The sequence below is a fragment of the Aythya fuligula genome, chromosome 27, assembly GCF_009819795.1.
Source record: "Aythya fuligula isolate bAytFul2 chromosome 27, bAytFul2.pri, whole genome shotgun sequence".
NCBI lineage: Eukaryota > Metazoa > Chordata > Aves > Anseriformes > Anatidae > Aythya > Aythya fuligula.
Window position 1 is genome coordinate 674558 of NC_045585.1, and position 15657 is coordinate 690214.

The window sequence follows — 15657 nt, forward strand, 5'->3', positions numbered from 1 at the left end:
AGCCACAGTGGACAGCCCAGAGAGGAGGGAGCCTGAGCACAGCACAGCCCTGGAGGCACCTGAGGATGATGCTGCACACAGCCACCTTGTCTTGCTGGCTCCTTGCACTGTTCCCTCTCCTTTTAGCATCCAGAGCAGATGGGTCCTACAGCTGCACCAAAATGAAATCTTTTGAAAGCCCAAAGCTTTGATCTGTTTTACTTGTTTTTGTTTGTGACATTAACGCAGGCCTGTGCTGCTGTTTCCTCCTGCAGTGCTGAGCAAGCAGAAGTGGACAATCTTGCTCCCAGCATCTGGCTATGGTTTTGTGTGTGGGCACTGACTTTAATTGCGATACTAAGAACGTGTGTGCATAGCTCCAAGGCACTAGCCTTCAAAAGCAGTCTTGTGACTTTACTATTACTTGTACAGGAAAGGTATTTGTAAGAAGAGCAAGTCCAGGCTGCTCACTTTATTTGGGGAAATAAATGTCCATGTTTGATATTCTTCCCCTGCAGAGGTGAATGTCCCTAAGGAAATTAATTCCTGAATGGCTCCAAGTGGAGGAGGGGTGGAATTCCAGATAGGCTTTTGTCATTGTGGGTTTTGCTTAAAGTTGTCCACGCATTTTTAAGATATGAAAAATCTCTAAGTCACCAGCTGTTGACTTACAAGAACTTAACTGTGCCACCTCAGCACCCAAGTCACCCTGCACTGCTGGGGCAGCAAAGCAGCGCTGTGGTACTCCCAGCCTGCCTGACATTACCCAAACTGGGGGCAGTTACAAAAAAGCTGAAAAAAAGAACCGTGAGTTTCAAAATTGCATGAGGAATGTGTGAAGATCACTGAGCACAGGTCATGTCTGAGCTATACTAACTGCTCTTTTATCTAGTGATAGAAATGTGGTTGTTAAATGAAAATGAATGTACAGAAGGTAATACCACCTGTTCTGTCTTAGGGATGTTTCATGGGTTTTCCTCTTCACTGTTTTTGGTTAGTAGCAAAATCAAGGATAAAAAAGTGAGTTGAAATATATCTCAGACATGTTATTTAAAAAAAAAAAAAAAAAGGAAAAAGAAAAAGCTTGGCCAGTTAGAAGAGAGTTAAGCTTTGGGTCTTTTTCTGCTTTTTATATATATCCTCTAACTTTCACAGGGGTTACCTATTCTTTAACAGATATAACTGAAGACCAGTAATTCAGTTTGTTTAATGTAGGGCACTTGATTTTATTCAAAGGGTGAGATACAAAAAAAGTAAGCAAAAAGACAGAACCCAAATTATAAAACACTACAGACAAAAGTAAGACATCTTCTGCATACAGCACACAACAGGAAACAAGATACAGACTGGTCCCCACAAACCAAGCCAGCTGGATATGTACAAGCACAGTACATATAGACCTAGAAGGGAAGAAATGGTAGTATTTGCCATTTCAAACGTCTATTTACATAAACTGAATTGAAGGCAAATAGTCTTTCCTTTTATTCAAGCCAAATACTTCTTTGCTGTTTCTTCTTCCTGTGTCTGATGTGGAAGAAGGACTCCAGGCTTTGAGGCAAGTTTGGTACATTCAGGTAGCGTCTAAAATTAGCCACAGCTAAACACTGATGTGCTGCTGCATGGGCCAAATTTCAATTTCCCTCTCCATCATATATGCTGCTGTCAGCCACCTACTTGTGGTATCATGGACTGCTAGTAACTACTAGAGAGGAAAAGAAAAACAACAATTTTGCACTAATATTTTGGTCTTCCTTGTGCCTTTAGACATCTCAATCTGCAGCTTAACCAAACCTAGTCTGTCTGTGCTAGTGTTAAGGTTCCAAATGGAGCAATATTACATGTCATATCCAAGAAATTCCTCCCACTTGTCTCCAAAATGGTCTATGTGAAGCTTTCACTAATGCAGCTTTTGAATACAAAGGGGTTGAGACGTTCTGAACAAGGAGGTCAAGGCAGCTCTCTGGCTGGAAGAGCATCCCCATTATCAGTGGTACGCAATTACCTTCCAGTCAGTAAGAGCATGCTAAAAAGGAGACAGCACTTCCCCAGTCAGCGCTGTACCTTACAAAGGCATGGCTACCCGAATACTGGTTTGGACTCTTTATAAGCGGGTGTGTGCAGATGGTACTTATTCATCTCTCACATTCAGGAAAGAACTGTCTCTAGACTTTCTTCAGTACAGCTAGGAGGAAGAAACCTTTCTGGCAGAAGCATACTCTACAAACAGCTTTCCCATTATTTGTGGAATAACCTTACTAACAGTGTGGAATTTGGCTGAGATCTGTTATGCAGAAACAGCGTGCCGAGCCTCAAGTTCTCTGGTCTTTGGTAATTAGAAAAAACCCTAAGACTTAGGCTTGTACTTCCCTTTAAGCCTCTGCAGACATAGATGAGGAAAACAGTTACTTCAATCATAATAAACTATGACAAATGTATGCAGTAATAGGCAGCTGCTATTTCAAATGACAAAGGCCTTTATCAGTATTTACCTGTGGCTCAATTTTAGTGACAGGGCTACTGAATTTTTGAACACCTTAGTTAGGAAAGAGGGAGTTTTACTGGCTCAGTAAGCAAAACATTCATTCTGGAGAGCAGAAGACTGACTGGCTGTTAATAAATATCACAAGACATTCTGAAAGTTTTCTAGGGAAAAGAGAAACATCATCTCTTCATCAAAATGCAACACATCTACACAAAATGAGGTAAGGAAAGCTAAGAAGAGTCCTTTATACATTCTCACTTCACACAGGCATAGCAATTAACAACAATGAGATGCTTTACGGATTCCCTACCATGCTCATCAGAGAAATTCTTCATAGCAAGTATGCTCTACAGCATTCTTTGATATTAAGCGTTACAACATCCAACAGCCTAGTTGCAATTAGTGACTAAACCTCTGTTTTGGCAGGCGGAGTTTTGTACACTTCAGGCAGTTTACTGGCAACTTGCAGAATATAGGGGGTGAACACTACCTTTACTTCTGACAAATGAAGTATTCATCATGAGTTTTAATGCCTTAAATTACTAAGAATAAGGATTTTTCTATCACAGCATTAAAACCAAGTAACTCAGCAATATCTGTACAGTTACACCCAACTGGAGAGTGTCAGACTTAAATTTCTAACTTAGAATCCTGTTCTTTGGTCCTCTTTGTACACAAGTTACTTTCATAAATATTTAACAGCCTGAATGATCAAACTTTTACTGAACAGCAATCTGTATTTTAACATGATGTCTACCATCCTGTTTGCTAGGAGACTTGGTAAGCTAGCAGACAATTATTTGTACAAGGCTAGACAAAAGCAATGCTCGTTGCTTTTCTTCTGAATGGAATAGAAGAAACGGATCTTAATTCTCTTGCAGGTTCTTTCCCATTAGACCCCATGCTAACAAGAACATAGGATGTGGTACTGCAAATCCTTATACTGGGGAGTAGGGGGAAGCCGTTCCTTGCTTCCTACTCTCCATGTTAAAGGTTCACGATCTCTCTTCTCTTAAGAGCTGAGTGGGAGATGGAGGAAAATGAATCGTCTCCAAACTGTTAGTATTAAACATACGTTGTTTGTTCCTTAAGGAGAAGTATCCTCTCAAATGAAGCAGGGAAGAAGTCTACAAGTCATGTTTAGGCAGAGGCACATAAACTGCCACAAGTCAGTGCCTCACAGGCAAATATTGTACAAATAAAAATATGCATTTACTTCTTTGCTCTTAAACAGACACTGGCAGCACAATGCATTCATAAATTAATAGTCTGAATACCATGTGTTAATAAACATACATATATTGGCTTTAAGAAACTGTTTCCAGGCACGCAGCATTTTAATCTAATTAACATAATAAAACAGCCTTGAGCTGATACTGAATTGAAGTTAAATAGGCTACTGCAGTTCTATATAAAGTAGAATTGCTACACAGTCTTTGGAAACACCTCAGTCTGAGCAGTTGTCTTCTACTGTACAGGTCAGGCTGGATTACTACTGCTTGGCAGTCATCTTGCAACCTGCACGAGGAGAGCTACGTTTACATTTGTTAAAGCAGTCTGGGGGCAGCACGTGATCTGGAATATTCACCATGACTTGTCAAGCATTGCTTTATGCCTTGTAGTTTGCTTTTAGTTTTTTTCTTTTTATTGCAGGAAATTCACCTTTTTGCATTAGGAAACACCTAGCTAACTGCCATTTAATGACTTTTTCAAAGCTGGTATTAAATCTTCAAGGCATATTTTCAGTGTAATTTCTGATTCTCTGCAAACTTGTTATACAGTTATCAATGTATTTTTTTCACATGTATCAAGCCTTTATCCCCTCCAGTTTTTAATCAGCTGAATTTGACATAATCACATATGCCACTACAATTGTATGAACTACTCATAAATAAACCAGAACCTATGTATTTATCAGGGGACTTTGTCTAATGTAGTAAGCCTCAGAAAGGGATATTCAGTGTTGTCTCTGTCTGAGAGACACAAGGCAAAAACTTTCTTCTACACGTTCAGACTAGTAAGTGACCTGCAGCAACATAAAGCCCATTCCCTACAATCTGTTTGTAGTGCCACAGTGCTCAGTTCAAGGGGAAAAGTCTTTATCCCTCAATGCAGGAAGAGTGCTATTCGTTTAAAAAACAAACTCACAAAGAAAATCACCAAAAACCAACATCAACAAAGCGTCACCACAAACTGAGCACTGTTATATTCCTCTGTTTTTCCTCGCTTTGGTATGCATCCCTTCTGAGTCAGACACTGCACACTGCTTCCACTTCCACTTAAAGGCGCGAGTTCCACTGTCTTCATGGGCACAACTACAGATACCTGCTGGTGTTACATGATTTGTTATGGCCCACCGAGTCTACGAGATTGTCAGTTGCTAGGTATTTGGCATAGATAAAATCTTTCTGAAACAACATTACTTTCTTAGCACGTTTACCACATGCCTAAAATTTCAGAGGCTGTGACAGGTCAGTTGAATTCCCTTTTACAAATGAGGCAGAAATTGACCCAAATGCTTGTTTAGAGTTTCTCGCTGTTAAAATATGTGCACAAGCATGACCAGTAACAGCTCTTGTTCCAGTTGCATAATCTGGTATCCTGCTTCACTGCCTGAGAGCATGACAGGTAATTCACTGAATGGTTTCTCATCAATGACTGGAATGAGTCACACTGGATAAGAAACAATGACAGTATCTGAAAGTAAAGTGAAGGGCCCCTTACCTAGAAGACTCAGTAATCTTTAAAGAAAACCATTTAATATCTTGCATGGAAATCTATTGTTCAAAAAACCCAAAGCTACTGACATAGCATGTGGAATCAATTTGACAATCACTAATGTAATGGAAATACGGTGATCGTGTACACAAACAATGATTTACCAAAATAAGATTTACCTAGGGGACTTTAAAATCAAGTTATTTTAGTACCAAAAAAAGTCTTTCATTTAATTCCCCTTTGCCCCTATGATTCAGATGATCTTTCACTCTACAGTTACGGACTTGGCCAGATTTCTTGGAAAATCAACCTGCAGAGAGGGAGGAGAAAGAAGATGCTTGTGAGTATTTAGACACTTTCTTTGTGTATAACTTTGTAGTGTGTGGAATGTTTGCTCTGTGTTTAAATTGAAAATGACTGAACACATTTTCCTGTTAACTTAGGATAATAAATGCCAAAAAACTCCATTGACTTCAGTTGTTACAACTCTGTCAAAAACTAAGGAGTTAGTCCCTTCAATGTAATTTGCTACAGTTCTCAAATTATAAAAGGTCACTGCAGTACGTGGTAGAGGCCAGTGTCTGTATTAAGATCAAATAACTGACACAGACTCTATTTTTCTTTTTTAAACATCCTTCTGTTGATTTTGATTTTAAACTTCATTTTAGCTTCCTACCAGCTCTCCAGCAACAGTACGCTTGTACCAGAAAACAGACACGTCCAACTCAAACTGAATGAGGCTCAGCCAAGTGTAGTAGACTGCCTTCACGTTTTGTTCACAAAAAGCTTCTGCAATTATCAGGTCTAACATTTAACCTGGCAGTTCAAGTAGCTCAAGCAATCACACAGACAACCCCCACAGACTTCAAACTTCACCCAACACATCTTTTTCAGACCTGTAAATAGCAAACACAAGTGCAGGAGGCTAGGAAGGGAAAACTGTACTTACATCATATCCTCTGAGAACTGCAAGGTGGAAAGCCAGAAGCTGAAGGGGGATGACACTCAGGATCCCCTGCAGACAGTCCACTGAATGTGGAACTTTGATTGTTCTCTTATTGTTCTTAATTGTCTCAATGTCTTCCTTATCACAAATGATGACAGGTCGCCCCTGCAAAAAAGGGAAACGTTGAAGAAAAACATGTCAGGAAGGTTCTTTTTTAACTTCTGTTCGTATCACTGGTAGCAAGAAATTTTTACTTAATTTAAAGGAAAGCAGCTGAGCATCACATGGGCATTCCAGTAGCATATTTTAAAGGGCAAACAAACCACACTAGGCTCCTGCATCTGTTGCCTTATGCCGATGCACTTTTCTTATTGAAAACAAAAATAAAAAAACATCACTGCATTCTGCAATTGCAAGCCTGAACACTCTGAAGTGTTACCTTTTCTGAGATCTGACAGAACTGAGGAAATCCCAGACGCTGAAAAAACAACCTCCCCCTTCAACAATAAATAAGGGTTGCTAGCAATTGTTTTCTAAGCTAGTGAAATAGTGTTGAAACTGAAAACTTTCCTCCTTCAGTACCTGTAATACTACGCATCTAACAGTGCTTTGAACCTAACCCATGCTGACACGAAGTTTTTAGCTTCCAGCTTCCATTGCCGTGCAAAGACCTTTTTCTGAAGGTTAAAGACAGCAGTCTCCCTCCTTTTTTTTTTTTTTTTTTTTTTTTTTTGAAAAAAGATAGGGGCTTCTTGGGCTGTGAAAAGCCCCAGAGGACTATCTACTGAATTCATAGTTTAGGCAGTGACGCTAAAGCAAATAGTTTGGTACCTGCAAAACTGCTTCTATATTAAAACCAACATTTCTGATGCACCGTGAAGTTTTACAGGTACTTACTTGTCGTGCAATGACCTGCTGGAGAGCATTCTGGCACTTAGCATATGTATGGTCTCTCATGATGATCATGATAACAGGCATGAGTTTGTCCACCAACGCAAGAGGGCCATGCTTCAGCTCACCTGCCAATATCCCCTCAGAGTGCATGTAAGTAATTTCTTTAATTTTCTAGATGGGGAAAAAGAATATTCATAAAGCTTTAGGCAAACTTTGTTTATTTTTATTATTATATAATCAGCTCTGTGGTTTCTTCCACTTTCTACTTAATTGAAGTTTGTAAAAGTGTGTTCTAGTTCTCATCAGATCCATTACGTGGACAAGCCAGCCTGAAAACCTAAATCAAAGTAGCGTACCTGGACTGAGCTGCTTATAGGCCATCACACTTACACCAAACCCACCACAGGCCTTATGATTTGCCATCAGTCAACACATATATAATCATAGTCTTGAACTGGGCAGGCCAATACGAAGACGACATTTACATGTCCATAGGCGACAGCACTAATACCAACAACAATCTCCTCAAAGGTAGAAACTACAACTCACAGGTTCTAGAAAGTACATGCTCAGTTTTGGATGCTGAGCATTCCTGGAAATGCCACCCCAACATTCCAAAGAACTAAGTCTCCTAAGGTGCCCAGTCTGTCACAGTAATTCAATATGGACCTAAACCACTCCCAGTGTGAATGCTGAAACTACACCCTTTCAGCCCATGGTGACGAGTAGCTGTTATGTGAGTTGGGTATCTTTATATGGAAATAAGAGCAGTGGTATGGTGAGTTCTAGCTATTTCACCCAGTATGTCAGCCAACAGGCCACAGCTGTTAGCTGCATCTGAATCAACTAGTAGTCGGGTATCTAATGTGAGTCCATAGCTAAGTGCATTTGAACGAGTTTTAAATAAAGAAATCTCTTACCAAAGCTCCCTCAAGACATGTGGCATAATGGTAGCCACGTCCCATGATGAGAACAGACTTCTGATGGTACAGCTCTGTGGCTAGCTTCTGGATCTCGTCATCCATACTCAGCACTTCTTTAATCAAGTCTAGAAGAGAAGAATTAAAGTTGTGCACATTTATATCCCTCTGCTTCTCAAACTGCTCATACTTCATATACAAAGATAGCAATGACTTGCCGAGAGATTGTACCCAGTACTTTAAAAATCCCATGTAGTGGTCTGAAAGCATCAGAGGGAATACAGTTGCAAAGAGTTATAACTAATAGTCACATTGCACAAATCTCATCCCCTCAGTCTTTCAAAAGCAAAGTTTGTGCATTGTCACGTTCATCTATGCTACTGAATTTCATTTGGCAAGCCACAATAAATGCAACAGTTCCCTACCTGGCAGTCCTTTTAGACCACGCATGATTTCCTTGCGTCTTTCTTGCACAGAAATTCTGTCGTCACACATCATTAGAGCAAACATCACCAAAGAGACAAACTGGCTGGTATAGGCCTAATAAGGGAATAGGGGAAGAGGGAGAAAAAAAAAAGTCATTAAGACAGTAAGCAAATGGTTGTCACCTGCTACAACATTCTTCAACTAGCTGCTGACTTCAGTCTTAGCATGTTTTTAAATAGTACCTTTCCTTCCAATTAAGCAGGGAAGACCAACATGAAATTCACATGGCGTTTGCTCAAATGGAGGCTTGCAATGGCACAATCTTCTCAAGCTCCCAGAGATTAAAATACAAAAAGCAAAGTGGAATATTTCTGGGTTCCTGGCAATTATTAAATCTTATTTTCTGACTGTAACTGTGTCCTTCTTTCTCTATTTGAGTGAGCAAATGATGAAAACACTGAAGACTAGAACACCCAACAACTGAAGATGTACAGTGGAACATCACTACTACATCTGGTCACTGTGACAGGACAACTGACTCTAGCTTTTTTTGGACCACATGAAAATGCACATGGAATGCAAAGACTATTGAAAAGGTAGAGTGATTTCAAACCTTCTTTCCCCCAGCTTGTTAAGAACAGATTTTGAACTCTTCAACTTGCATAGACTATATATTTCTCTACAAGACTATAGTGACTGGTATCACTGACTCCAGGAACAGTTATCTGCACAGCAAAGTGAAACTAGCGCTCAAGGAAATTCTATCTGCATAAACATTTAAGGCACAGTATCCAACATCTATTATCAAGTCTAGCCTCCGAAGTCCTTAAAAGACAAATGTTATGAAATGGTCTGTGGTGCAGCAAGCCTTGGACTGAAGTTGCTTAGAATTCAGATTAAGGTTTGTAGTAGTTCTGTCCCTTTCTAAACAATAATAAAACAAACATCCACAGTGATCAGTATCAGTGAAGACTTAAATAGCTCAGAAGGAATCTAGAAAAGCTTCAGTTATGCTTACTAGCGGAGTTTGATACACAATGTGATCTACTTTGTTTTGGTTAGTACATAGTTGAAGGTTACGTTAGCAAATAGCACTGAACAGATATGTTAACAATACTTGGATCGTTTGTAATATGTTCTCAAAATGAATCTGAATGTACATTCTCCCCTTACGGGGAGAATCTCTTCAAGTTTGTATTTCATATATGCACAGCTTTGGTAACTCCCCACATCACCAGAGAGAAAATGCCAAATTCAATTATCTCCTAACTGTAATGTTAGCTATATGAAAACAATCAGGGACAAACAACTCCTTCAACTGTTTCTTACAGGATACTCATGAATTTTCCATGATCAAATTCCCCAGTGAACTATTAAACTCAAATGTGGTTTTTGGCTAAATTTATGTAACACATTGACATCATCTCGCCTCTAAATATAACTAAATCAAAGCAGATTTCACCATGCAGAAGCACTTCATCAAAATGAAATGCAGCAAAGCAAGTTATTTTATACTGTATCACACGCAGCCAGATGCATCAAACATAGAATAACTCTTAGATGGACATAAATACTGTTTTTCTTTAAAAGACCATTTCCCCATTTTCTGTTTAGTTACTTTTAATATCACACTTTCTTTAGTAAAAGCAGTGTGATTAAGGGTAGTTGTGTATTGCCTACATTTCCAAAACCCTGTCTTACAATTTCTTTTTCCATATTTAGACTTTCATTTAAACTGAGTCTGCACCTCAGGACAAATAATGACAGAGGAGAGAATTTTTGCCTCTTCAGAAATATAATCAGCAATTGCAACTGTTAAAAAGGGAACGAAGAACATTCAGAGGACCCATATGATAGCCAGCCCCCTCACAGGTGATTCAGTAAGATCTATTAACTTGTTATTTACCTTGGTACTCGCAACCCCAATCTCTGGTCCTGCATTGATATGGACTCCACAATCCGTCTCACGTGATATAGAGCTGCCAACTGTATTAGTTATTCCTACGGTTAAGGCTCCTCTCTCTTTGCAATACCGAAGACCCATCAAAGTATCTGCTGTCTCACCTGAAAATACAGATATTTACAATGCTGCATTATTGGTTACTGCTGACACTGAAGATGTAAAACAGCAGTGCTTTTCTAAATATAATCTCATAAATTTGCGTTTGTCTGCAAGTCAAAAGAGTTAGCAATTATGTCAGACCACGCACACTGCATTTTATCCCTAAAAAGAACAGTTAAATCTAGAAAACACCGAACCTGAAGACAGTACTTATGTTGCCATGGTTAAAAGAACAACTTAAGTCCAAGTGTATCTCATTTAGCAAAAACAACTTCTTCCCCTTCCCAGTTACTAAATATTCACCTTGGGGTGTTGTGGGGGGTAGAACCCATGTATTAAGAATATCCATACATAACCTAGCTGAAATGTACAGCAGATGAAAAAGCATTAATTTACACCTAGCCATTAGAGTCTTCCCATGTTACCGTTATCAAAACCATACAACTGCTTGGCTGATAGTGCTCACCAACAACCTGCTATCTTGCAAAATCTCTTCTCAAAGAAGTCATGCCAAAAACTGATCACTCCTGTCCAGAATTGTTTGCACAACACCAACAGAGGCTAGCTTAGATCAGACTTCAGTTAACATGTTGTTTCAAAAATTCAAGATATAACAAATTAGAAATAGTTGGTTTAAAAATGAAGTCAACAGATGGAGAAAAAAGAAACCTCACACTGATTATCCCCAGAACTGCTGCTTGTGAGCTGAGCTCCAGACATGGGCCTAGAAATAGAAGCTACTGTACATTCTACACAGCGTTACCAGTTTACCTTTATTCTAAAGCATAACACCTTTTTTGATGTACTCCTGCACACATAAGGTGACAACAGAAAACAAGAACAAAACAAAAATACCACCAAGGTTAGGTACAATTCTACTTCAGTACATGAATACATATAAACACTGTCTGCACACTACATTACTTACTACAAGTCATATAGGGTGGAAATCTAGGGCTACAAAAACAGATTTATGGGTGGGGAGAACTCAGGTTATTTGAGCTCAATGTTTACTTCAGTTTTGTACTGCCTGATGACTAAGCTTAGGTTCCAGGAAAATCCTTGTTTGCTTGCCACATCCAACACTTCAGGGAAAAAGATGCATCCCCTAGTGTGCCCTCAGTTGTGTTCACTGCTAGATCTGAGACAGTACAACTTATAAGGGCAAGAAGTAACACGTGTCCTAAAACCCAGAGAAAACTGCATCATTTACACGAGCCCCCTACAAAGAGGGGCTCTAAATTACCTGACACTGAGGAGGAAAAACATACTGTCTTGTTAGGAAGAGTATTTTAACATACAAACTATTTTTAATAACAAATCTGAAGATCAGGTGTGACAATCTAGAACAGTAAATGCAACTAAAATGAAAAAGACCTATTGCAATTGTCCTTGAAAATATTTTGGACAGGACATATCACTTTTTTTTTCTTTTCTAAGTGTTTGTGTGTTTTCTCTCTTACTCCATTCCAAGGTTGTCCTATTTTTTCAGATACTCTTCTGTAGTAGCTTCATGTCTTTTATGGATCTGATGCACCATGTTGCTTAGTATCTGGTACTACTTTAACAAAAGAACTGAAACTATTCAAAAGAAGCTATTGACTTGTCTTTACCCAGACCTCAAAGGATTATTTTTTTTTTAAATATGTTGACTGATGAAATATTTCATCGCAGATAAAGGAAACAAAACCACTGTTACCATATGTAAGACTCACCTAAACAAAGTCAAACACCCACCCACATGCAGATAGACGGGAGGTGAACCACCTTGTTTTTAACTGATTTCTAGCATGTCTGTGCCAATTTGTTCATTTGCATGTATCGTGTGCAATCCTACAGGCAGGCACAAGAATTGGCCCTGCTGCCTTTTCCCTCCTAAGCTAACATTTACAGGAAAGATGTGAGTGAGTGGGTTGTAAAGTGAGATCATACCTGACTGGCTGATGAAAAAGCAAACATCATCTCTGAAGACAGGCGTGTTTCTATCCAAGAAATCACTGGCTAGTTCAACCATAACGGGTAATTCAGTCAGTTCTTCCAGAACCTGACGGGTCTGGTAAAAGGAGATGTCAAAGTTACATATTAGATTGTATTTAAAGAAAGCTGTTTGGAATGTAAAGTCTTCTAGCCCCCCCACAGGAAAATATTATCAAAATACATGTAAAAAAAAATAGCACTGGATTATATTTTAATTACTCAGTATACTCATGCTCAACTCACATTCAACTAACCCTGTGAAAAGCTATCCTGATTTTGGCCCAACAAAAAGCCTGTGAGGCCAGCTCCTTTCAATTGTTCTTAAAAAATCTCACATAATACAGGGTGTCATTCTATCAGACTATGACTTGTATTGCTGAAGAATTCAGAAGCTACCACCAGTATCCAGGCCAAGCCAGAAACTTGTTTTGGCTAGTCAATTGATTACTATTACCATTATCTTATACAGCTACCCAAGATGAACAAAAAAATATTTTTTGGTTCTTGTAAATCAGTTAACATAGCTGTGCTCCGCAGATTTTCTGAGGATATCCGAATAAAGGATTCCTCTGTGAAGTTGTGGAGTACTTTAAATTGCAACATTATGGGCTGCCAATCTACAATATAAAAAAGCTTCATCTAAAGCCATCATGATTTATCCAGTGATTACGTAACATGTCAGAGAAACAAAAATCACATGTTGCCGATACACACAGCCAGCACTTCTGTAAGGTATAAAGCAAAACCTCTTCAGAGTACTGGGCAAGCACAGAGAGGTCTCTAAGCATGTGCCCTAGCTGTCTGCACAAAGAACAAAGAAGAAAATCACGTCTGGCTCACGGCAACTCCTACCTTGCTGCAGCATTTGCATTCTGGTGTTGCATTATCCCTTCCCTTGCCAGTCATCTTTTACAACAAAACAAGTTGTTTTTTTTTTTTTAAAAAAGCATTCCATAGCAATAAAATCAAAGGCAATATTTTCATAAGTACTCAATCACTCAAGTTTTTAGTTCCTATTATTGTCACTAGCAATTTGAAAATCTGTTGTATACAGATTCAAAAGGATCTTCACTAATCAGAATGATTTTTTCTCACTCAACATTACTATTCCACCTTTATCATGCTTGCCAGACACAGTATCGTGCCTGCTGTTCAACTCCAGCTACAGTTTGCAAACAGATCAAGACTGACCACTTACTGCAACTCCAGCATGGTAACTTGTCCCGCAAGCAATAAGGATTAAACGACGACACCTCTGAATCTCCTTAATATGATCCTTCAACCCACCGAGGTTCACTGTAAACAAGATTCAGAGAGAAAAATTAGGGTGGCTAGGTAGCAGAACTTCTCAAGATTACCGGTGTTAATATGCATTGTTATGATCTCAGTCAACCACTTTGCAAAAAACAAACAAACAAACTCATCACAAAGAATAACTTTGCCACCAGATTATGTGATTAGGGAAGCACTCCCTGTAATAAGACATGCACGTTGTCTTACACTGGCACATTTTAATCTCCCATGTCATCACCTACTTCCTCCTCTGTGAATCTACTGGGTACTGCTCTGTAAAAAACAAACACGGATGCATCTCAATTACCAGTGTAGTCGTCAAAGTTGACCCTTCCTCTCATTGTATTAACAACAGATTCTGGCTGTTCAAAAATTTCCTTTTGCATGAATGAGCTGAAGTTACCTATAAAATAATAAAAAGAATAGTTTACCACACAGTAATATAAATTTTCCCTATGTTTATGGGGAAAAGTTTGGATCAGAGACAATGACAGGCCAGTTACCAGTCAGAGATTAGCTTTTATTCCTGTATGTGTATCTAAAAGAAAGGTTCATTTAAGCGGACATTTCATTTTCTACTCATTTTGAGCTGATCTGATGCCTTAGAACTAGATTCAAGATACCAGAATGTGTCAACTATTGGTCAGATCCAGAATGGCAAGCCTCCTAAGGTCCAATCTCAGAAAAAAAAAAACAGATGCCTCCAAGCAGAAGGTGAAATCCTCAGCTCCACAATTCCCATTACAGTGTTAGCTCAAGGGAAAGTCTTATTAGATGTAAGGACAATTTCTTTTGCCATGAGGGTGGCTAAGCACTGGAACAGGTACTCAGAAAGGCTGTGGCATTTCCATTCTTCAACATACTCCAAACTTGTCTAAACAAACTCCTGAACACGGTGACCTATGGACACTGCTTTTAGTTCAGAGACTGGACCAGATGATCTCCAGAGGTCCTTTTCAACTTTAATTATTATGTGACTCTAGAGATGACTGTGCATCTACATTGGTGACATTCAGAATATTTTACCCTTCATAATTTGCTGAAGTTCCATCTGCAGGGTTTGGACAGCACGCCCAGGGTGATCGCCCGCTGTACGTTTGATCCGGTGGATGGAAAGACGGCCATCAACCACAGCTGCTACATCATCATCTTCAAGGAAAATCACTCTGTTGGTATGCTCAATGACAGCACTATAAAAGCATACATCATTTGCCGTAAGACATTACTTGTCATGTAAAGACAAAGGCTACAGCCCTACTTACAATCCAACATACATATTTCAAAAGTTACTCATTTCAATGAAATTTCTTTTAAAATGAAAGGAACACCGTAAAGAACATTTCCACACTACCAATACAACTGGATTTCTTCCACCTATCTAATTATGAATTTCAGTGCCTGCTTTAAGAAGAAACTATGAATTCCTCAGTCAAAGCAGCAGGTGTAGTCGCGTGATCTAACCATTAGGAGCTAGAGAACAGAAGTCAGGAAGAAGGCTTAATACACAGAATATTCAACTACAGGTAAAGGGATTCTTTCTCTTTTCCAGCAATAAGCAATCATCCCTCCCTGCATGTCGTGTTCCCCATGTGTAGAACTGTGGACACCTGTTAAAATACTTGAACATCTACTTAGACATGCTCCAAGAATTAGGTACTATTGAATACTTTCCCTGCCTTCAGGTTACTTGAGAAGTGTCAATACTGGAATTACCTGTGAGGCTTAATATCTTTGACAGGATTTTAGTCCGTGCTTTCTTACTTCAACAAGGCAAGCTGTACTGAAATGCATCAGCTCACTATTTAGTAGCTTTTGTTCTGACCTTGGCCAAGTCATGGAAAAGCTCTCTGAAATCAGAAGACATTGGGGTATCCCAAATCTCTCCAAAACGCTGATAAAATGAGCTCTAGAATTCGAACCGTGCAGCATTGTTACATTTCTGGAAAGAGTACTTATTTCC

The 15657-nt window shown here is 39.1% G+C and overlaps 1 protein-coding gene across 1 annotated transcript in view; it reads right to left on the reverse strand.

The window, feature by feature from the left end:
- Positions 1–1175: 1175 nt before the first annotated feature.
- GFPT1 (glutamine--fructose-6-phosphate transaminase 1) overlaps positions 1176–15657 on the reverse strand; it is a 36450-nt gene continuing 21968 nt past the window's right edge. Inside the window, exons 10-19 of the mRNA XM_032203974.1 lie at positions 14724–14887; positions 14005–14100; positions 13603–13700; positions 12360–12480; positions 10272–10429; positions 8365–8479; positions 7940–8067; positions 7023–7190; positions 6129–6290; positions 1176–5489 (exon numbers count right to left, since the gene is read on the reverse strand). Coding sequence (XP_032059865.1) covers positions 5445–5489; positions 6129–6290; positions 7023–7190; positions 7940–8067; positions 8365–8479; positions 10272–10429; positions 12360–12480; positions 13603–13700; positions 14005–14100; positions 14724–14887 — 1255 coding nt within the window. The 3' untranslated portion in view covers positions 1176–5444. The remainder of the gene's footprint in view (positions 5490–6128; positions 6291–7022; positions 7191–7939; positions 8068–8364; positions 8480–10271; positions 10430–12359; positions 12481–13602; positions 13701–14004; positions 14101–14723; positions 14888–15657) is intronic.